Source organism: Zootoca vivipara, chromosome 1 (assembly GCF_965207765.1).
Source record: "Zootoca vivipara chromosome 1, rZooViv2.hap1.1, whole genome shotgun sequence".
Classification (NCBI taxonomy): domain Eukaryota; kingdom Metazoa; phylum Chordata; class Lepidosauria; order Squamata; family Lacertidae; genus Zootoca; species Zootoca vivipara.
Window position 1 is genome coordinate 55,935,456 of NC_142582.1, and position 22,957 is coordinate 55,958,412.

The window sequence follows — 22,957 nt, forward strand, 5'->3', positions numbered from 1 at the left end:
ACTGGCTTTTTTGTTGGGTCACTTGGCAACCTTAATTCCTACTAATAAATCAGGCTTCTAAGAGGATAAATAGGTTGACTGACTGCCATTTACTGCCTGTTCGTTGGAAAATCAGTCTGCGATGAACGTTATATAAAGATTATCATATCTCTCAAGCAAATAGGAACCCTTTCTGATAGTGGCTAATGGACACATAGCCCTCCTGTTGCCTTTGCCCCAACAGCTGATTTTGCTTCCTCCTCTTACCTGCTAATCTCTTCTTTTTCAACTGAAAACAGGTGATGACACGGATGTCACTGATAAAGGGCTGGATATTTGGGCAACTTCGTAAGGGTGATGCAATGAAATCTATTCCATCAAAATCAGGTGGCCTTGCACTTCAAAGAGTGATGTGTGCGGATCTCTGAATCCACACTCCTTAATGCAATCTGACCTAGCAAATTGCACAGGATAACAGATAAGAAAACTGTTACAGGGAGTGAAACCAGGACCACAAATGGATATGGAAAGGTTACAGGGAGAGAAAAGCAGGGGCACAAGCAGTTCAGGAAGACTGCGTACACAACCATACATTTAAAGCAGCAGGCAGGGATCTCACCATGTTTCCTTTCTCTAATCAGATCCCTTCTTCCTCTCTGGAGGGTGGAGCTGGGAGGCAGAAGGAGAGTCAGGCTGCTCACCTTTTCTCTGATAAGCCATATCACTTGCCAGCTGCTAACAAACTTTTTCCCAGAGTGCTCTTAGGCAGAAAGCCTACTTGATTGCAGAGATCAGTTTCTGTCCTTAGGCTGTGTGAGCACATTACTGGCTTAAAACTATTTTTTGCAGTTCAGATTGAAGCTAGTTTGGGAGAGAAATGCATCGAAATGAAGTATTTCATAAGAAACATGTATGGATTGTGGCTCATGTTTTTTGTACACAGCAATGAAAGCACACTGGATGCAGAGCAAATGGGAGGGCATACACCTGTATGTGGATCTTTCAATGACATATCTTGTTTTTTACTTGCCTATTTCCAGCTATGCATAATGTTTAAGTTTTAAATCATCTACTGGTACATAAAACACCAATTTTATCTGAAAGGGGGTTGGTGATAATTTATTCACAGCACTGTAGCAATTATAAATCTGTGTATGTGTTCAATCCTTAGCACTCTGTGGCGGCTTTTCCAACCCAAGTGATGCTCCCTGGACTTGTGCCAATCGTGGTTATATCCCTATTCAGCACTCATGCCAATCTGGCCCATGCAGGTAACCTATACTGTGCCCTTTCAGCTCTAATCAGTTATAGTCTTCAGTATAAAGCCGTCAGAAGCAAAATTACAAAACTGGCAAATAAGACTCCTTCCATTTTTTAAGACCAGTCCCAAAAAGCAGAAATCAGGAATGGGCCCTAGTCAAACGCTCCCAGAGCTCAGATGCGAACAAAAGGTCAAATGCAGATGGTTAAAATCCATTGGCATTGAGAGGCACAAGTAATTGTTAAAAGCTCAGTGGAACGATAAAGTTATTTTCAGTAGTAACCTGAAAATGGTGAAAGGAGAAGCAGTCTGCAAACTCACCAGTCACACTTCAGTTTGGGATGGGATACAAAGCAGAGGCTGATGAGATGATCTCTTAAGCTGGGCAGAGGCATATGGAAGAAAGCAGCTCTTGAGGTATCCTGACCCCTGCCCATTAAGGGTTTTAAACGTAATCACAAGCACCTTGATTTGGACCTAGAAACAAATAGGTTTGTACTGGGCTGTGGAAACCAATGTGGACTCTTGTACTTCTCTTCATTCTGGGACTACTATTTCCCCTCAGCCTCAGAAAACGACAGCAAACCTGAAAGGCCATTGGTGAAAGAGGCCCTGGAACGGGCAAGGCAGCTGGTTTCCTTGGCGTATCATCGCTCTAGAAGCAGGTATGAATTTCCAGGTGATGCAGGTGGCAGTGAGCACCTTTCTTTTCCTACTTGTCCCCCCGCTGTGGCTACACCCCAGGCCTTGTGGGGGTTTTCTGGTATTTTTCGTTCAGCTGTGCCTTCCTTTCATTCTGTGAAATCCTAGAGGGAAAGCAGTGCTGACCAAGGGATCCCTCAGTGCCAGCGACCTGCTGAGCCTGTTCAAGCACCCCGAGGCCGAAACCAATGTGGCGGTTCATGCGGCTGAGCTGATGGACACCACAGTGGAGCTCATTCGGCAGCTGGTGTACAAAAGGGAGAAGCGTTATGCCAACATGTCAGGTGTGTCTTGCGTCCACCACCCAGCCCGAGAAGTACTAGTCTTCACCTCTCGACCTTCTTGAGAATCTTCTTTCTCCCTTTTCTCCTGCAAGGAGTCCTAACTGGCCATGATCTCTCCACCTTGGCAGAAGTAACTGGCTGTGCTGCTCAGCTGCGGCCCATCAAGTGCTCAGACACCTGTTTGACTGAAAAGTACAGATCCATAGATGGGACATGCAACAACAGGTAATTCTGCTGGCCCAGTCCTGTAACCTGTAAAAGCACTGGCCATATTATTAAATGCAAAATGGCACTTTTCAAAATTCCGTACCCTTTGACCTGTTACTAATTTCAAGTAACTCCTGAAGACCTTTTTAAGCCAGAAGGCCTCTTCAGTTGCTTCATTTTTTTCAGGACGAGCCTGTCTTTTTTATGATCCTTTTGTGTTGTTTTTATGGCATTTTATGCTTTATTGTACTTGTAAATGTTGCTGTATTTTGTTGCTGATGTTTTATTTGACGGGGCAATCTATATATTTTTTTTAAAATAAATAACATAATCTGCAAAGAAAGTCAGCTATATATAGCCGCACCTTTTTGCACCAGGTCTTGCAGGTAGCGGGACAAATCATAGAGATGATTTCACATTTCCCACTTTCTGCTGATAGTTGGATGTCCCCCCAGGGCATTTTTACAGAGTCACCTTTTCTTTTGAAAACAGAATACTGGGGATTTCTGATTTCTTTTTGTAATTCTTGTTTGTATGCAAATACATAGAGAGAGATTCCAGACAACTTTTTTTCATTCTGGTGTGCTTACATGAAGTTTTCTGGGAAGTTAAAAAAAACCTGTGCGAATACTGCTGTAAGACAGTCGAACACAAAATCCACAAAATCCACAAAATACAGCAGTCGAACACAAAATCCACAGAAGACCTGCAAAGGAATTGTTTTGTTTTTGATTCATAGGCATACACATAGCAAAACTGAGCAACTGGTGGCCAGGCTAGAATCAGCTAAATTCTGCCATATGTTATTGTAATGGTGTTGTTGCGGCTACTCTTTAGTAAAGACGCCCAAGTCCACTCATTAAGAGTTTTATTGTGCATAGTATTTACAGTGCAGAGATAGCAGAAAACATGACCTCTCAGTCACTCGCAGAATCCGGGAGTGGACGTTTCCGGCTATGGGACCAGCATAAGAGTTGGGGCACCCCGAAATGCCTCCTCCCGACCTTATGTTTAGTGGTGCACCATAATTCAGGTGCCGGAAGGGGCTGCCTGTTCCCTTTCACCTCTTGGTCAAGGCAGTGCAAGGGCTCTCCAACATCGCTGAGCCCTGACACCTCCGTCCCGCTAACTTCCTGATTCCCCTCACCTGACCCACTGCTGTTGCTCTCACTGGGCGAAGTGCTGGTCAACAGGAGAGGCGGAGGCTCCCTGTATGGAGGTCCCCCCCCCCCCCACAGCTATAAAACAATCAAGAAAGGTAGAGGAGGAAGAATGGGGAAAGGCAGATGTTATGTACTGAGCTGAATCCTAGAACAATAGGATTCAGAATCAGCGGGAGCTACCCAATCCAACTCCAGGTGGAAGTGAATCCGCAACCTGATTGGCCTGCTGGAGCAGCCAATCAGGCGGCTGGCAGAAGTGAATCTGCTACCTGATTGGCCTGTAGGAGCAGCCAATCAGGCTGCAGGCAGAAGTCAATCCACAATATAATTGGCCCACAGGTGTAGCCCTGAAGTAGCCAATCATGCAAGGCCCATTGTGTAAATAATGTATATAAGCAGATGGTTTTGGGAAAAGAGCCATTCTTCTTCTCCTCTTCTCCTTGATGACTATGAGCTGAATAAAGAGCATGAAATTCACTCTCGACTCCGAGTACATTTCACTGGCGACAAAGGTGGGATCCTGCTGAGCTGACCGCCACCACGCACTGCACCGCAGCACCGCCACCTGCTGCACCGCTGCATCGCACCGTGCATCCAGGCTTCAGCTCCAGGACCCAAGGAACCCAGAATGGCAACCGACAGCAGCTTCTCGCCATTCAAACCAGCATCAGGAGACTGGGAAGGGTACGCCGCCCGTTTCAACTTCCTCCTGCAAGCGAAAGAAGTCACCAACGATGCCATGAAGAGGGCGACATTCTTCAGCGTCTGTGGAGAGGAGACGTTTGAAATCGCCCGGGCTCTCCTTGCACCTAGAGATGTCGCTACCGTCTCTTACAAAACAATAATGGAACGGCTGAAGGAGCACTTCTCACCACAGCCCTCGGTGGTAGCTTGCCGAAATGCCTTCTACGCAAAGCGGCAAGCCCCGCGGGAAACCATAACTGGGTTTGTGACCTCCTTCCGCCAAGCCGCCCGGCTATGCAACTTCTCAGAGTTGGAGAACATGCTTCGTGACCGCCTCGTCGGTGGCCTGAGGGACGAGATGTTGCAACGACGCCTCTACGCAAAAAAAGACCTCACGTTCCAGATTGCTCTGGAGGAAGCCCTGGCAACCGAAGCCGCCGAGAGGTCAACGCAAGAGGCACGACCGGCCCCGCCATCCCAACCGAGGGTCTACCACGAAGACCTCACCGACGAATCCGAATCTGACAGGGAGGAAGTACACCGAGTACAGTGGCGCACTCAAGCAGCACACACCCCACAGCAGCCTCGACGAGAAGGAGGGAACTGTGCAAGCTGCGGGGAGAACCACGAGAGGAGGACCTGTCGTTTCCGCAACGCAGAGTGCAGGCAGTGCCGAAAATTGGGACACATCGCCCGGGTGTGTCGGGCTCGACTCACCCGTCGACAAGCATCAGATGACCGACCCAGGAGCCCCAGGTCACACGGCACCATGCACCAAGGCAACTCGACGGAGATCACGGACTACCAGGTATTCCAGTTGCCCCATCCCAGCACAGAGAAAATTTATATAGAGGTACAGATAGAGGGAGCCCCATGCCGCATGGAGCTGGACACGGGTTCAACTCTATCCATAATCTCGGCCCGAACATTAAGGGAACTGTGCCCTAATGGGGGTCCCAAACTAAGGCCGGCCCCATTCACCCTCCGGGACTTCCAGAAACGTAAGGTCCCTACAATGGGGGTGGGGACCTTCAGGGTGCAATATCGAGGGCGAAAGCAACAATTGGACTTGCTGGTAGTTAAGGGCCCCTACGTTAGCTTACTGGGACTGGCATGGTTTGGACCTCTGGGGCTAGCCGTTACCGGGGTGAACCGCACTAGCTTACAAGTGGACGTGGACGCCATATGCAAAGAGTTTCCAGGGGTTTTCGATGGGGCATTGGGACGATATACAGGACCCCCCATTGCCCTACAGCTAGACCCCGCTGTACGACCCATCAGGCACAAGGCCCGCCGGGTCCCGTTCGCCCTGAAACCCCGCATAGACGAGGAATTGGACCGGCTCGTGGAGCAAGGAGTGCTGGAGCCGGTGCCCAACGCCCCCTGGGAAACTCCAATTGTCACACCCGTCAAGCCTAACGGTTCGGTCCGCATCTGTGCAGACTACAAATGCACCATAAACAAGGCTCTCACGGCCCATGCATACCCAGTGCCAGTGGTCAGCCATGTCCTCGCCACCCTGGCTGGGTCAAAAATCTTTGGCAAACTGGACTTGGCCCAAGCGTATCAACAGTTGCCTGTGGACGAAGCCACAGCAGAGGCTCAGACGATTGTGACGCACAGAGGGGCATTCAGAGTAAAGCGGCTGCAATTTGGCGTTAGCGTGGCACCAGGCATATTCCAGAATCTAATGGACTCTCTCCTTAAAGGGATTCCTGGCGTCACCCCCTTCTTCGATGATGTACTGATCGCCGGGCCCACACCAGAGGAATTTGAGGACCGCCTCCGCTCCGTCCTGCACCGTTTCCAGACGGCGGGCCTCAAGGTGAAGCGGGAAAAGTGTTTACTGGGAGTGCCGCAGGTGGACTTTCTGGGATTTAAGGTGGACGCAGAAGGGGTCCATCCAACCGGTGACAAGGTACGGGCCATTTGTGAGGCCCCAGCGCCCAAGAGCAAGCCCGAACTTCAGTCATTCTTGGGACTATTGAACTTTTACCATGCCTTCCTTCCCCATAAGGCAGCGGTAGCGGAGCCCCTACACAGACTCCTAGATAAAAGGGCCCCTTGGGTGTGGGGCCAGCGACAAAGGGCCGCATTCCAGGCAGTCAAGGACTTGCTCGTCTCGAACTCGGTCTTGGCACACTTCGACGAGAGGCTGCCAGTGGTGCTGGCATGCGACGCCTCTCCCTATGGCATCGGCGCTGTCCTGGGACACCAACTCCCGGATGGAAGAGAGGTGCCGGTGGCATACTTCTCCCAGACGCTTGCTGCAGCCGAACGAAACTACTCACAGATTGACAAGGAGGGTCTGGCAATCGTGAAGGGCGTAAAAAAATTCCATGATTTCTTGTACGGGCGGCCCTTTACCATAGTGACTGACCACAAGCCGTTGCTTGGCCTGTTTGCCCCCGAGAAGCAGACCCCCCAAGTGTTGTCTCCACGTGTCCTCAGGTGGTCAATTTTCCTTGCCGGCTACCAGTATGCACTAATCCACCGCCCTGGGAAGGCGATGGGCCACGCAGACGCCCTCAGCAGGCTACCACTACCAGAAACAGGCCCCGACCCAGCGCCTGCGCAAGAGGTTATGACCCTGGAGCTGCTTCCCGACCGACCCATTCAGGCACAAGAAGTTGCGCACCATTCCACAAAAGATAGGGTCATCTCCCGGGTCCTGGACTGGGTGTGGCGAGGATGGCCCAGCAGCAGCCCCGGGCCAGAATTCGCTGGCTACACAAACCGCAAACATGAACTGTCGGCCCACAAGGGGTGCCTGTTATGGGGAAGCAGGGTTGTTGTTCCCCAGCCCCTCCGCAAAAGGGTCCTCACAGCCCTACACGAGACACACCCAGGGGTAGTGAGGATGAAGGCCCTTGCCAGGAGTTATGTGTGGTGGCCGGGGATTGACAGAGAGATAGAGGCCTGGGTCCAACACTGCCAGACCTGCCAAGAATCCCGCCCGGATCCCCCAAGGGCCCCAGTCCAGCCCTGGGAGTCCGCCCGACATCCATGGTCACGCTTGCACGTGGACTTCGCTGGCCCCTTCCAGGGAAAAACATTCTTCATAGTGGTGGATTCCTACACCAAATGGCTGGAGGTCGCACTGGTACCGTCCACTTCTACGGCGGCAGCCATCCGGGTACTACGTAAGCTTTTTGCAACCCACGGGCTCCCTGACACCCTCGTCTCGGACAATGGAACCGCATTCACGTCAGAGGAGTTCCAGATCTTCACAGCGCAGAACGCCATCCGCCACATCCGCTCAGCACCATTCCACCCGGCCACCAATGGCCAAGCGGAGCGCATGGTGCGGACCACCAAGGACAGCCTCCGCCGCATGACACAAGGGGACTGGGAATACCGCCTTGCCGCATTTCTTCTAGCACAGCACAGCACCCCAAGCACAACGACGGGCCGGAGCCCAGCTGAACTACTAATGGGCCGGCGCCTTGCAACTAGACTGGACCGACTTCACCCCGACAGAGCTCAGGATGAGGTAGTGGTGGGGAAAGGCAGGAACCCCCGGACATTTGTGGCCCAGGACGCAGTGTACGCAAAGAATTTTGGGGCAGGCCCAGCATGGGTACCCGCCACAGTCACCAAGGTGACCGGTCCCGTGTCGTACGAGGTACTAACGGAAGGGGGGCAATGTTGGCGCCGCCACTGCGACCAGCTACGGCGACGATTCCCAGGAGGAACCCGGGAGGAGAGCGGGACAGAGGGGTCCCAAGGGGACAGCAGGGCAGTGAGGCCTGTAGAGCGAGAGGGGTGGACAGGGGAAGCAGAAGCAGTAGGCACAGAGGGGCGCCCCGAGGCTGGAAGGACACCGGAGCCAGAGCCACAACCTAGTGGTTCAGTGGCGCCAGACCAGACAGCCCCGGCACAGCCAGCAGCCTCGGAACACGAGCCAGAACCAGAACCCCTGACCAAGGAACACCCCAGGCCACAACGCACACGGAGGCGGCCAGCAGACCTTGGGGACTACGAATGCAACTTCCCGGGCAGGACTGGAACTTAGAGGGGAGGGGTGTTATGTACTGAGCTAAATCCTAGAACAATAGGATTCAGAATCAGCGGGAGCTACCCAATCCAACTCCAGGTGGAAGTGAATCCGCAACCTGATTGGCCTGCTGGAGCAGCCAATCAGGCGGCTGGCAGAAGTGAATCTGCTACCTGATTGGCCTGTAGGAGCAGCCAATCAGGCTGCAGGCAGAAGTCAATCCACAATATAATTGGCCCACAGGTGTAGCCCTGAAGTAGCCAATCACGCAAGGCCCATTGTGTAAATAATGTATATAAGCAGATGGTTTTGGGAAAAGAGCCATTCTTCTTCTCCTCTTCTCCTTGATGACTATGAGCTGAATAAAGAGCATGAAATTCACTCTCGACTCCGAGTACATTTCAGCAGAGAAAACAATTATATCACCAGCAGAACCCTTAACATATCTATTTTTGTTTCATAACAATTTAAAACACCAGCTGTGGGGAATTGTCCCTTTGCCAAATGGAAGCAAATTATATCTGTATATTTTACCATCCTTATTTAACTACCCAACCTCAGCCCAGCCCTTCCTTTTAAAGCTGTCTTTTAAGAATTTCAACCCTCCATAAAATTTCATCTTTATTTTGAACATGGCTCGTAATCTTTTATATATATTCAGTCATGTGCTCGTGAGGAATCATACCTCCACAAACATCATACTAAATAACAGTATATTGAAATAAAGGTTATATACAGCGAGAAACTAATACTGAATGTTATTTTTTAAAAAAATAATAAACGAAGTTTTAAAACCGCACAAAAATTATCTGCTCACAAACCTCTGCTCAGCACACAGTACAAACGACCCCCATGGGTGTCCTAGGCTATGAATCAATACACCACAGAAAGCCGCCTGTTTGCTGTTATTTAGGAAACCCTCTGTATCAAATGAAGTGCCCCCCCATGCTTCTTTAGTTTGCACAGATGAGGTAGTAAAATGCTTCCACTTGGTAAATCCTCTGGTGAGTAGGGGATATCTTGGTTGAAGTTTTCCCACTGAAACAAAAACTTGCAGATACAGAATGGGCTTACCTGGGGAAAGGCTGACATCTTTTTCTCCCTAACATCTATTGCTTTCGATGAGCCAGTGTTTTGGATATGGAAGACCATACAGTCCTCTGATTCCCTCACTTGCACTCTCAAGGAGTATAATTCAGGAGTCGTTTTCCCTCTCCACCTTCTACTTATATGAACCCAATGCCACCTGCCCATTTTCTGCAATTTATGAGATTTCATTCTCCCTTGCAGGAAGAACCCACTGTGGGGAGCAGCAAACACAGCCTACGCCCGCTGGTTGCCCGCAGACTATGAGGATGGCTTCTCTGTACCCAAAGGGTGGAATCAATCCAAGACCTATAATGGCTTCTCATTGCCTTTGGTATGCGGCAGCGGGCAAGACTTGGAATCTCTTATGAAAGGAGATGGCAGAGTTCACACAGGGTTTATAAGACAACTCCAAAGCTTTCCTTCTTAGCTTGCTTTAAAATAAGATGTAAAAAAGCACCCTTTGATTTGCTTGACATGCCAACATTCCTGGGTCTTTGCACAGAAATGTTGGAAAGTGTATCTGTGAAGGCATGAAAGAGTGAGGAACACATGATATTTTCATAGTTTCCATTGACAAGTTAGGCACGCCACGGCAATTGCAAATTCCATGTCTCGTAATGCTGTCAAAACACTCGAAATGTAACTTTCCATGAATTTCTGCGAAAAGCATGACTAGTTTGGACTCTGTTTCCACAGAAAGTAGAAAAATATACTGCGCTATTCACAAAGACCAACAGTGTTCATATTTGAAATGAATTGTTCTTCCAGGTGCGCCAGGTGTCCCATGAAATCTTGCACACACGGAATGAGAACATCTCCCTGGACAGCTCCTACACCCACATGCTGGTGGAGTGGGGCCAATGGATTGATCATGACATGGATCTCACCCCCCAGAGTGCCAGCACCGTTTCTTTCACGGACGGAGCCGACTGCTCCCATGCTTGCATCAACCGGAACCCGTGCTTCCCCATCCAGGTAAAGACAGTGATGAACAACAAAAAACTTAGGAAGAAGAACACTCATTGTAGCCCTCCTGATAGGACTGTTGCCTTTTCCTTTTACCAAAATTTGAAGTAGGGCCGGTTTATATATGTCTCAACCCCGATGAGAGTGTTTCAGAAATACATGGATTCACAAATACTTCCCCCCACCGTCATATCCAGACAGGTTCACAGGGCTTGCTTATAGAGTTTTTTTTAAATGCAAAACCAGAAGTGAAATCTATACAACGTAATTCATTCCATGAGGTAACTTTACAGCCACATTGAAAGCAAAAAATGAGGCCTACCATTTTGAAATTAATCCGTCCTAGGTCCTTTTTTTAAAAAAGCTCAGAGTACACACCTATTAAGATCATTTATATATGCTAATACATATGCAGAGATGCCAATTTCAGCTTGCTTACTTAGGAAATAAATGAATGAATAGTTTTTAAAGGCTGGGAAGGGCCAGTAGATTTTGGGGGCTCAGATTCCCCTGGGTCAATCTGTCTCGGGGTGCAGTGTGGCATGGGAGAGAACCACCTCTGTCTTTAGACTCCGATTCTGTGTGGGAAGCTGTGGAAACTCGATAAAGAATGTGAGCTCTCCATTCTTTCTGGCCGCCTGTCAATAAGACCCAGGGCTTCTTGACCACTCTGCTTCTCCTGTGCCAGATCCCTGCTGGCGACTTCCGTCTGGGTGGGGGGACAATGAAGTGCATGCCTTTCACCCGCTCTTCGCCAGCTTGTGGCAGTGGACAATCCAGCTTCCCTCTGGGGCAGCTGCAGCCCCGGGAGCAGCTGAACAGCCTCACCTCCTTTGTGGACGGCAGCATGATCTACGGCAGCACGGCCTCGCTGGCCAGGAAGCTCCGCAACTTCACCCAGCCACTGGGGCTTCTGGCCGTCAACCAGGAGTTCTCTGACGGTGGCCTTCCGCTCCTGCCCTTTGCTGAGAAGAAATCCCCAAACCCTTGTGCCTTGACGTGGGACTCCTGCCTTGCCAATGCATCTGACGTGCCCTGCTTTGTGGCAGGTAAGAGGACAGCTTCTCAGTGATTGAGATACAGCAGGTATGGGGGACCTGTGGCCCTGCAGGCATGGACCAACTCCAACTCCCAGCATCTGTTGGCCGTGCTGACTGGGGACTCATGGGAGCTGGAGTCCAACAACATCTGGAATGCCACAGACTCCTATCTCTGCTGAACAGTGTGGTCAGATGAAAAGGAAGAGAGGACTTTCGTTTCTTTAACGGAGGTGATTTTCATCACAGGCAGCCCCTTGCAAGACAAGATGCCAAAATGCTCCCTTCTGTGCAGCTGTTAAAGTAATTAGAGCCCCGTTCTCCTTTGCAGTGGGTCTCATAGCTTTGTACAGGAGTCCCCTCAATGTGTGGTGGGCCTTTCAGGATTAATGGGATATGCTTGTCTGACTTGTGGTTTAACCAGTCCAATAGCACCTATAGGCTGTAGGGTTCTCCCCCTCCATAACTGACTTGTGTGCTTCATCCATGTATGGGAGCTTCATGGGTGAGTTTTCAGAATGCCAGTCATGTCGGATGCTGGGAACAAGGTGAAAATGGACTGGGGAGATGGGTGGCTTCTACCTCAAGGTATCGGGGGGGGGGGACATCTGGAGCCAAAATTCCATCAGTGGGACCTCCACTGATGGAAGTGAATGGTGAAAATACTAAAACAGGGCTACCGCCACCCAAAACATGTATGCAACATCTCTTTTTTTTCCCTTTTTGCAGGCTGCTTAAAGCCTGCCAAAGGCTGTGTAACTTCTGTCTCATTTACTGTGTACATTGGTCTCTTTCTTGCCAGGAGACTCGCGGTCCAATGAACATTTAGGCATTCAGGTCCTGCACACAGTGTTCCTGAGGGAGAGCAACAGAATCGCGACCACCCTCCACCAGCTCAACCCCCACTGGAGTGGGGAAATTCTGTATCAGGAGACTCGCAAAGTCATTGGGGCCTACCTCCAGGTGAGGGCCTCAGGCATGTCGTTGCTTAGTTCCTTCAACAGAGAGCTGGATACAGTTCCCATTCAGGGTCAGATTATACATGACATCCAGATTGTATGTGTACATCTGCCGTGGAAAATGGCAGCCATGTGTTTGGGGACTAGGAGGGTTGGGCTAGATAGAGCCCCCCCTCCCTCCAACTCTATGGTTCTACAATGTAATGCACCTTGGTTGCTGTGATGTCAGGACATGACATATTTTACTAGATATTATGAGGAAGACGGAGGGGATCTAAACATGCAGCTGGTGTTTTCTACAGCAGCTTTGCATTCTGTGTCACAGTTTGGCTCCAAATTCGCTGCTATTGCCAATCACTCACACACTGTTCCACCTTGCTTTCTAGCGGAACCTGCTCTTATGTCAGATAAGAGCTGGTAATTCTGAAAACACTCAACAAGCCATGTTAATGCAGGCGGATATGTTTGCACAAGAGGCGCTCTAATCTTACGAGGCCTCTTGTGAAGAAATGCAAGAACCGCAAAACTAACACCAGGGTCAAAGTGCAGCTGGCAGTGAAATAGAAAAGCTCTTTTAACTTGCAGAACACTGATCTCTCTCCTGGGACTCAAGCTCCCTTCTACAGGATCTGCAGCTGCTTGATGCAAGGGATGGAAAGGAAAAAAAAATCCCATTCAAGTGGTTTCTCTGAGGCATCTTTCAGTTTCACCAGATATGAAAGTCCCTGAGAGGAAACGCTGACATTATTAGAAATTTTGTTCTCATAAATGCAGGTGAATTTTTACAAATTCATTTTTAGAAGGTCATCAACATTATGCTATCCTAATAGGCAGTGAAGCACCTGACTCCAGTTTGACTGACCCAGTGTGGTGGCACAGAATATTCAGAGACGTTCCAATTGTTTAGGGAACAGAGCTCACAGAATATTTTTGCAGTGTCAGAGGAAAGGGAATGTTATTTTAGCATGTTTATCCTCACAGCCAACTTGTGAGGTGGATGAACATGAAATAAGCCACCGGTGAGCTTCATGGCTGAGCTTCTCACATTCATCCCAACAAGTTATCTATTGCATTGCAGTGGTTGAGGCCCAATGAGCAATTTCTTCCCAACAAATCTGCATATTCCTTGGTACAATTCTGTGTCTGAGCTGCCATTTTGACTGCTTCTCTCCACTTTAGCCTGAGCACAAATGAAAGAACTGCTTTTTTGTTTGTTGCTCCTGTTGCACATCTCCATGGTTCCCCCGCTTGACTAAGATTCCTCCTCTGGCAACCATCCACCCAGTGGGTAGCAGTGGCCCTACTCAGGAAGGGACTAAAAATGGAGGCACACAACCATTTTACCACAGAATGAACTTGTTGTATGGTAAAAGTCTCTTTACCACTCGGCAGGATAATGCAGCCACCCAGTTACCACATATGCTATAGGTTACATTAATAAGAATAAGAATAATTTATTATTTATACCCCGCCCATCTGGCTGGAAGCCACTCTGGGCGGCTTCCAACAAAACATCAAAATACAATAATCTATTAAACATTAAAAGCTTCCCTAAACAGGGCTGCCTTCAGATGTCTCCTAAAAGTCTGGTAGTTGTTTTTCTCTTTGACACTTGGTGGAAAGGCATTCCACAGGGCGGGTGCCACTACTGAGAAGGCCCTCTGCCTGGTTCCCTGTAACTTGGCTTCTTGCAACGAGGGAACCGCCAGAAGGCCCTTGGCGCTGGACCTCAGTGTCCGGGCAAAATGATGGGGGTGGAGATGCTCCTTCAGGTATACAGGACCGAGGCCATTTAGGGCTTTAAAGGTCAGCACCAACACTTTGAATATGCTATAGTAAATTAGTAAATATGCTATAGTAAATTAGCCGTTCATAAATGGTCACCCCTAATGAAAGAGCAAGGCTCTTTTCCTCTTACCTTCTCCATGTGGTGTGCTCTCACCTTGTTTTTCAGTGTTCATATCTACTCGACTTAGCCTGATACAAAGCAGACAAAAATAGCATCCATTGGTTTCACTAGATCCTCAATCAACCCCACTGAACTCAAGTTTATTTCTCCTTTTTATGTTTGTTCACTTGATGTAGATTATAAACTGGAGGGATTATGTCCCAAAGATCCTTGGCCCAGAAGCCACTGAGGCCTACCTTCCTCCATTCTCTGGTTACGACGAGTCTGTTGACCCCCGTATCTCCAATGTCTTTGCCACAGCTGCATTTCGCTTTGCCCACGTCACCATCAATCCTTTCCTCTCCCGTCTGGATGAGAACTTTGAGGAGAATCCCAGTCACCCCAGCATATCTCTTCATCAGTCATTCTTCTCCCCATGGAGGATCATTGAGGAAGGTACAGAACTGGCAACACATGAGATGGGAGCGGGTGGAAAGGGCATGTTGTCTTTGGTGACGTCATTTATCAAGTTACACAGTGTTAGTCCCATTGAACCCAGATCTACCCAAGAGACCAGCAATGTTTGGGGCAAAGGTGGGAAACCTGTGGCCCTCCAGATGTTCTCCCAACTCTCATCAGCCACAGCCAGCATGTCCAGTGGTCAGGGATGATGGGAGATAACGTCCAGCAACATCTGGAGGCCCAATGCTTTCCCATTCCTTATCTAAGAACTATTGTACTCAGATTGTGCTGAGGTAAACCATGTTTTTGAGTGTGTGAATTCCAGAAGCGTGGCCGCCTTTTTAATCTGCAAAATCAACTAAAAGTTCCTGCAGTAGGTCCTTAATATTTTTATTGTGGCATGAGCCTATAGCTGACTTCATTGAATGTATACCATGAAACAGGCCAAGGGAAGCCTGTCACGATGCATTTGGTAGGCCTTGAGATCCTCCTGGTGACAGGAATCTTGTAAGGGAGTGACAAGGTTGTCATAGGGTTACCACATTCTACTCATTCTAAAAACAGTCCTGTGGAGAGCAGCGAGAGAGAATTGCTTGCAGGGTTACAACATTCAGAGATGCTGGAAGGAAATGCGCGCCATTTATGTTAGGCTTAAAAATCCCCAAGGTTTCTGCTTATAGCCATTCCACCTCTGAGTTATGGGTGTGAATATAGTCAGCCACAGGGTCCAACCTACAGTGCTTTGTCATGTCAGTAGAGTGCAGCTTGTTTCTGTGCGTCCCTGTTTCTCTCAGCCATCCTGTGGCACCACCCCATATCACCATTGCTTGTCCTAGAAACTGGGGCAAATGTAACACAGACAAGGGGAGGAGCTTCAGGACCCTGCTAAGCTGATCGTCATGAATGCCTTGCCCACAAAACATCTGCATGTTGTGTGTCATGCTGAGAAGGCTGTGCACATGGGTTATTGATAACATTGCTTTCTACTTAATGAGAATGCCAGCTATTGTGTGAGAAGTTGCCCTGTCTTCTAGAGCTTTGCCATAAAGACTGAATGCTGGTTTGTTTTTGCTGGCTTTGAAGTTCTGTCACAAACTTTAGGAGGGATCGATCCTATCCTACGTGGAGAGATCTTCACCCTTGCAAAGCTCCAGACAGCCACTCAGATGATGCCAGAGGAGCTGACAGAGAAGCTGTTTCATCCCAAGAAGGCACTATCCCTTGACCTGGCAGCTCTGAACCTGCAAAGAGGCCGGGACCATGGACTGCTAGGTGTGTAAGGGCTGCTGCAGGGCTGGAAGGGCAGTGGATGCTCTCCGCAAGAAATGGTGCTGCTTACTCTGAGCTATACATATTTCAGTATTTATTTACATACATACAAAAGCAGTAGACATCATTCAGCCATCCATACTGTTGGACTCAGATCCAGGAAGTAACTTTTGGTGGCTTTTTCTCCAACATAAAAGCTTAGGGAGCCCTAATCTCCTCCTCTGCATTCTACGTTTCAACTCCCGCCTCTCCCTTGCTGACGGGACCTGCGTAGCCTCCCCCTCTGTTGCCGAGCTGGTGGAGCAGTGTTGGGGCTCTGGCTCAGCATCAGCAAGCCCATTCACTCCGTGGCTGCTCCCTTCCACCCCCTCCCCTTCTCCTGCCATTTCCTGTCCTTTTCTTCCCAGCTGTTCCTGCCTAGCCTCCTCCTCCTCCCTCTCTCCCCTCAAGGTGTTGCTGGGCAGTGCCATGACAAGGGGTAGAGGAAGGAGAGAGAGAGAGAGAGAGAGAGAGAGAGAGAGAGAGAGAGAGAGAGAGAGAGAGAGAGAGAGAGAGAGAGAGAGAGAGAGAGGTCATCAGAAGCAGAGGGCACCTCCACCTAGAACTAACACTTGATGTTCTCTTCAAATGCTATTTTCTGGTGCTCCTTGCAGGTTACAACTCCTGGAGGAGGTTCTGTGGTCTCCCAGAGGCCCACACTTTCTCTGACTTGCAGCACATCCTCAACAGCAGCTACCTGGCTCACAAACTACTCAAGCTGTATGGGACGCCTGAGAACATTGATGTCTGGATTGGGGCCATCGCAGAACCTCTCCTGCCTAGTGCCCGAGTAGGGGAACTGCTTGCTTGCTTGCTGGGAAGGCAGTTTCAGGCCCTGCGAGATGGTGACAGGTAGGGAATATTTGAGGAATGTAGTCTTTGCAAATTCCAAGATAGAAACTTGCCTGATCTGTACCTCCCAGACTATCGTGCGGGTCAGAACTTTATCTGCACTTCTCAGTTGATTATTCAGCTGTATGAACACACACACCCCAGTCTGAAATGGTACAGCCAAGTCCGAAACACAGCTCTTTAGCTCCCTCTGTGAGAAGTACAAACTAGACTGGAGATTGTGAGAGGTGTGGTATATATGCTTGGAGTTAATGGGTTTGTTGCTGGACTGGTTTGCTGCCTGATCCTGGCAGACCATTCCACAAAGAGGGTTCACTGCAGCATTAACACAAATTGGCCGGGAACTTCATTGTCTGTGTCTTTATTAATTTATTTAAAGAACAACAAACTGGTGATTGCTTTAACTTTTTGATATGTGGTGATTTGAATCATGAGGATGAATTAGAAGAACTGCTGAGTCTTGATTGAGTCTTGCTTTGGAACTGAGGACTTCATTAGATTTTCTTCTGCCTTTTGCCATTTTATTTTGTTCTAAGGGCTTGTTAGAGATAATGTGTAAGCTCCCCCAAAAATGGTCAACAACTTTGGGGTTTCCCCCCTTAAAAAAGGTTGACAACTCTGGGAAATGGGGGACGCCGGAAGGATTTTTGTACCACAGCGCCGGATATGCTTAAGACGGCCCTGGCACGAAGCACTGCAGGAAATAAATGAATTCAGCCAAATAAGGTATTCATGAACAGGCTTTTGCTCCCCCTCCCTCCCTCCCTCTTTATTTTCTTTTGCAGGTTCTGGTGGGAGAATGAAGGAGTGTTCACCCCTCACCAGAGGGAAGAGCTAGCAAAGGTGACTTTGTTCCGGATCCTCTGCGACAACACCCACCTCCACCACCTCCCTGCAGACGTCTTCTCAACCAGTCACTTCCCAAGTGACTTTGTGTCCTGCAAGAGCTCCCAGATTCCAAGGGTGGACCTGACTGCATGGAGGGAAGATTCAGCAGGTAGAACCTGGAGTGGCCACAACTCTGTGGACTAGAGAGGAAAGCCTGTTCTCAGCAACCTTTTGGCACTTAAGAAGGGAGTCTCAGGGATGGGAGGGGGTTGTAGAACTTTTATATATATATTGCATGTTTTCCTTTATGTAAACTGCTGTAGGAATTTTTTATGGAAGGGTGGTATTCACCATGTTGTTACAGTAAGTGCCACACTTTTAACATTTGGAAAAATAAAACGTGCCAGTACTGCATACCCTTGAGTACCCCCAGAGAAAAGCGCCAATAATAAATATAAATTTATTCTAGTTAGTACCTTTATAATAAAGCTAGTAATAAATTTCTAATACATCTCCCATAGCCCAGACGTTTGTCACTGTGCCTGTGTAAACAGTAACTTGGAAAAGCTGGGTTTTGAAAAATTGTTAATTTCACACATAGGCAGTCATTATCTGTTGTGTTCTGTGTGTTCACAACCAACTATGCACACACTGCCCTGCCCTATCCAGAAGAAGTCCTTATGTCCTCTCTTCCTTTCTCCCTTCCCCTCTTGCAATATTCACTCATCCCCATTTGGGAACATGCAACATTCAGAGGCCTGCATCTGGGAATTGGTTCCAACGCAGTGCAGCTTTCAAACTGGTGCATTTCTTAGGAAGTCCTTCTGCTGTATTCTTCTTCTCTCTCCACAGACACACCTTGTGGGCCCGTCCCTCTGGTTGAAGGAGCCCACTACGTCCAGTGCAAAGCCTCAGTGTTCTTTGAGTGTTGGCCTGGCTACATACGGGAGGGTCCTTCCTCTATAACCTGCAATGTTGAGGACAGAGAGTGGAGCACTGTGTTGCCTGTTTGCCGAGGTAAGGCATACCACAGGAAGAGCCTCGGGGACTCATGTATAAAGTATGTCATGCTTTTAAAAAAAATAAATTAAAAAATGACGCTACTCCTCTTCAGCCTCACTCCTTGCCACTTTTTACCTCATGCTCCTTCCCCACTTTTATTTAGGAATAGGAATAGGAATAATTTATTGGCCAAGTACCAAGCATACTTGGAATTTTGCTTCGACTACATTGCAATGTAAAAAACGTACCTCATACAAACACTATTCCACTTACAATACAACACAACTGCACAGCAAAGGAATCCCACCCCACAACTGGCCTCCCCTTCCACTACCCAACTACGAGTTTAACAGTTTGATGGCACAAGGGGGAAAACTGTTCCTGTGCCTAGCTGTTTTTGTGTATAGACGCTACTTTACGGCTTTGCTATCCCCTTCCCACCCAGATGTGTGACATACATTGCAGGCAGATTTCTTGTCAAGACTGTATGGATACACTTGTAAGGCTGTTCATGCTAGGCTTGTGCCTCTGACGCTCGTGTGTTGCGGTGATGGTCACAGCAACCAGTGTCCAACTCCTCCAGGTCACACTGCTATTCAGGCCGAGATTAAGAGACCCAACGCCTTGTTGTGTTTAAGAGGCCCTGCAGCAATGCTTTTTAAAAGTGCATTGTTCTATTCTTATTATTATTAGCCAATTAGGTAAAACTTGAAATTTTGCATTTTGTGTGTGCTTAGAGGCCCCCTAGTAATCTGAAGCCCTAAATAGAGGTTTGCTTAGTTTGTGTGTCAATCCAGCATTGCAACTGTGAAAAGGAGCATCTCCACCCCCATCATTCAGCCTGGACACTGAGGTCCAGCTCCAAGGGCCTTCTGGAAGTTCCCTCACTGCGAGAAGTGAGGTTACAGGGAACCAGGCAGAGGGCCTTTTCGGTAGTGGCACCCCCCCCCCTGTGGAACGCCCTTCCAACAGAAGTCAAGGAAATAAAGAACTATCTGACTTTAGACATCTATTTAGGGAAGTTTTTAGTGTTTGATGATTTATCGTATTTTTAATATTGGGAGCTGCCCAATAAATTATTCTTATATTTGCCCCCACCCCCTGTCATTTTAGACATTGATGAATGTGAGCACAGCCAAGAGAATCCCTGCCCCCCTCTGCAGATTTGCGTGAACATACCTGGGAGCTTCAGATGTGCCTGTCAGGGCTCCCTGATTCCGTCTCAGGATGGCACCACCTGCATTGGTAGGTTGGGTCGAGGGACCAGGCTGTGAGGAAGCTGGAAGGTCTAGCAAAGCCCTTGACCTCATTTCCTCACTGGGAGATGCCAAATGGAAGGGTTTGGGGGATGTCAATTCAAGCTGTGTTTCTCCCTTATCTCATTGCTTTGATTGCTCAGAGCAATCTTATACTTGAAACTAAGAGAGTCATTCCTGGAGTGTTCCTCCATCATAGGGGTGGTAAACTGTAGGCCTGGGGGCCAAATGCAGCCCCCTCCCGCTTCTTTTTCTAGCCCTCAAGAAGACTCTCCCCACACCACACGTCTCCCCTTGAACGCTGATGATGCCTTCTGCTTGTCTGGATGAAGGATAGAAAGGTATGCATTAGTGTGCACAGAAACAGAGACTTTTTACTTTTGTTGCTCTGCCCACTTTTAAGGAGGTTAGATGAGGCTGCTGGATCAGACCAATGTCCCATCTAGTCCAGCATCCTGTTCTCACAGTGGCCAACCAGATGCCTTTGGGAAACCCACAAGCAGGACCTGAACACAAGGGCCTTCTCCCCTCCTGAGGTTTCCAGAACTGGCATTCAGAAGACTTACTGCCTCCAACTGCAGAGTCAGAACCATCATGGCGTCAATAGCCCTCTCTCTTCCATGAATTTGTCTAATCTTCTTTTAAATCCATCTAGATTGATGACTGTTGTTGCCTCCTGTGGGGAGTAGTTTAACTATGTGCTGCATGAATTAAGTACTTTTATCTCTCTCAAATCTCCCAACATTCAGCTTCATTGGATTCCCATGAGTTCTAGTGTTATGAGAGACCTTTTCTCTATCCATTCTCTTCATGGCATGCATAATTCTATAAACTTCTATCATGTCACCTCTTGCTCACCTTTCCTCTAAACTAAAAAACCCCAAACGCTGCAACCTTTCCTCACATGGGAGTTGCCCCGTCCCCTTGGTCATTTTGGTTGCCCTTTTCTGAACCTCTTTCAACTCTGTAATATCCTTTTTGAGGTGACATCACCAGAACCGTACAGAGTTTTCCTAAGGCAGTCGCACCACAGGTTTTGCAAGGCACGTGAGATCTGCCCTAAAAGCGCTGCTGTTTTCTATCCTAGGGGGCCAAGGTGTCACTGTCACTTCACTGGCTATAGCTGCAGCTGTTGTGGCCGGAGCTATTTCTCTCATCACTGTAGCTGTGGCACTGCATAGAAGGTATGACTGAATTACCGTAAACCTCTGGAAATGTTTTCTTCCTTTAAAAAAATGTATGTAGTCGCATTGACTCACTTAGAGGAAAAAAGCCAAAGTGAAGTAATAGAGTAGGACCAACTTTGTAATATTTTGGTTGGCCCTGTGAAGGCTTCTTGTGACCTTTGGGTTTATTCTCTTTTCAATTCTCTGCTCACGTAACTTTTCCAAGTGACACAAATGGACCTCTGGCCTCTTCTGCTGTTTCAGGGAAGCACAAGAGGTTAAGATTCTTATTTTCCCCTTTGAAACATTAAGGGCCAAGCCCAACAGCCTTCAGCCTGGTGTGTTGTCCCATGCCTTCGCCTCTGTGTGCATTAGTGACATCCACATATATTATCTCTCCATGCCAGTACTTACAGCAGGGGTGGGTGGGGAAGCCGTGGTCCAACTCCCAGCAGTCCTAGCGCAGCCTGGAATGATGGGAGCTGGACTCTAGCAGCATCCCAAGGGCAACAGAGTCTGCACCTCTGACTCACAAGTGTGTCTTTCCTCCTTTGGTAAGGTTCTCTTGTTTCACAACAACTTCCTGCAAAGACTGAGCTGCTCCAAATGTGTAGCCAATTCAAGAACTGAAGATGGCCCCAGTTCTCTAGTCTCTAGCTACTTGAAATGCCTGCCCTGCCCCTTCAGCACTCGTGACCATTTGTTTTGCTTTTTGCTTCCTAGGTGCTTCAGGAGCAAGGAGGTCGTCTCCCTTTCTAGAGATAGTCGCTGTCCCCAGGATTGTCCCAAAGAAGGCCATAATCCTGACTCAAGTTAGCTCTCCCCAAGTTCTCTTCCAGGCCTAGCATCTCAGGAACCCAAACCACTGTGGCTCTGAATTAGTATTATTTTCAAGTTTAAAGATTTCTCAAATCATTCTTGCCAAATAATTTCGAGAGAATGCCCTTCCTCCCAATCTTTCTAGAGTGTTGCAAAGAAGATTTAACCGCTGAAGATTGGACGAACTCGGGGCTTCACTGGGTGCTCTGGGCACAGCCCATGGCATGGTTGGAGGAGAGAAAGGCACGTAGCACTCTCGGACTGGCCCTAAGGAGAAGCCTATACTGGCAACACTTGATGATCCCTGCTCTAGTCTGCCTCTGAAACACCACTCCAACTCTATGATTCTAACATAGGCTTTCTTTGCCTTACTGTTTTGAAAGGCTAATAGATTCCCAGCCAATAAAGGGACAGCCAGAGGTAGAAAGTTAGAAAATACCTGCAAATAGATTGGGGTCATATCAGGAGGGGTTTTTTAATGAAAGGAAGCAATTTTCTCTCACCCAGACACAAAGTTTGCTTATCTCCATCAGGGTTCCAATGCATGTGCAGTACAGTATGTCCATGAGCAAACTTGAAGCAGAAGAAATGGTTGGTGGGGAACTTGTGACATTCCCAATGCTGTTGGACTACAACTCCCATCATCCCTAACAGTTGTCCATACTGGTTGGGGCTGATGAGGAGTTAAGTCTTATGCCACCTGGAGAACCACATGTCCTGTCTCAAGAGTTAAGCAGTGCCACATCTGTTGTTGCCATTCCTCTGTTCCAAAAGCAAACACCTGAGACTACTTATTTTTATACTGTCAATGTTGCATTACAAACATCCATTTGTCTACTTTGCCCTTGGCTGCTTGTCTAGCCATGAACAAGGAAAGACAGAAGTATCTGTGTTCATTTGCCAGCTGGACCCAACAGGCCCTTGAAGTCTCAGCCTGAGCTTGGCAGTTCCTATCCTTGATTAATTACTGCTTAATCTATTCAAGGCCCAGGTGGCAGGTAATCCCGACACAAACTGATGGTGATCCAAGTTTAGTGTGTACTAGAGT

At 48.3% G+C, this 22,957-nt stretch overlaps 1 protein-coding gene across 1 annotated transcript; it reads left to right on the forward strand.

The window, feature by feature from the left end:
* The first annotated feature begins 1,165 nt into the window (after positions 1-1,165).
* Positions 1,166-22,925, forward strand: LOC118078350 (eosinophil peroxidase-like). The gene is made up of 16 exons (XM_088665049.1): positions 1,166-1,250; positions 1,812-1,905; positions 2,051-2,226; positions 2,319-2,451; positions 9,568-9,697; positions 10,135-10,341; positions 11,021-11,381; positions 12,172-12,332; positions 14,414-14,672; positions 15,780-15,950; positions 16,601-16,838; positions 17,624-17,835; positions 18,519-18,683; positions 19,782-19,913; positions 21,012-21,108; positions 21,814-22,925. The coding sequence occupies exons 1-16, from the start codon at positions 1,181-1,183 to the stop codon at positions 21,905-21,907; spliced, it is 2,700 nt and encodes an 899-aa protein (XP_088521175.1). The 5' UTR covers positions 1,166-1,180; the 3' UTR covers positions 21,908-22,925.
* The last annotated feature ends 32 nt before the right edge of the window (positions 22,926-22,957 follow it).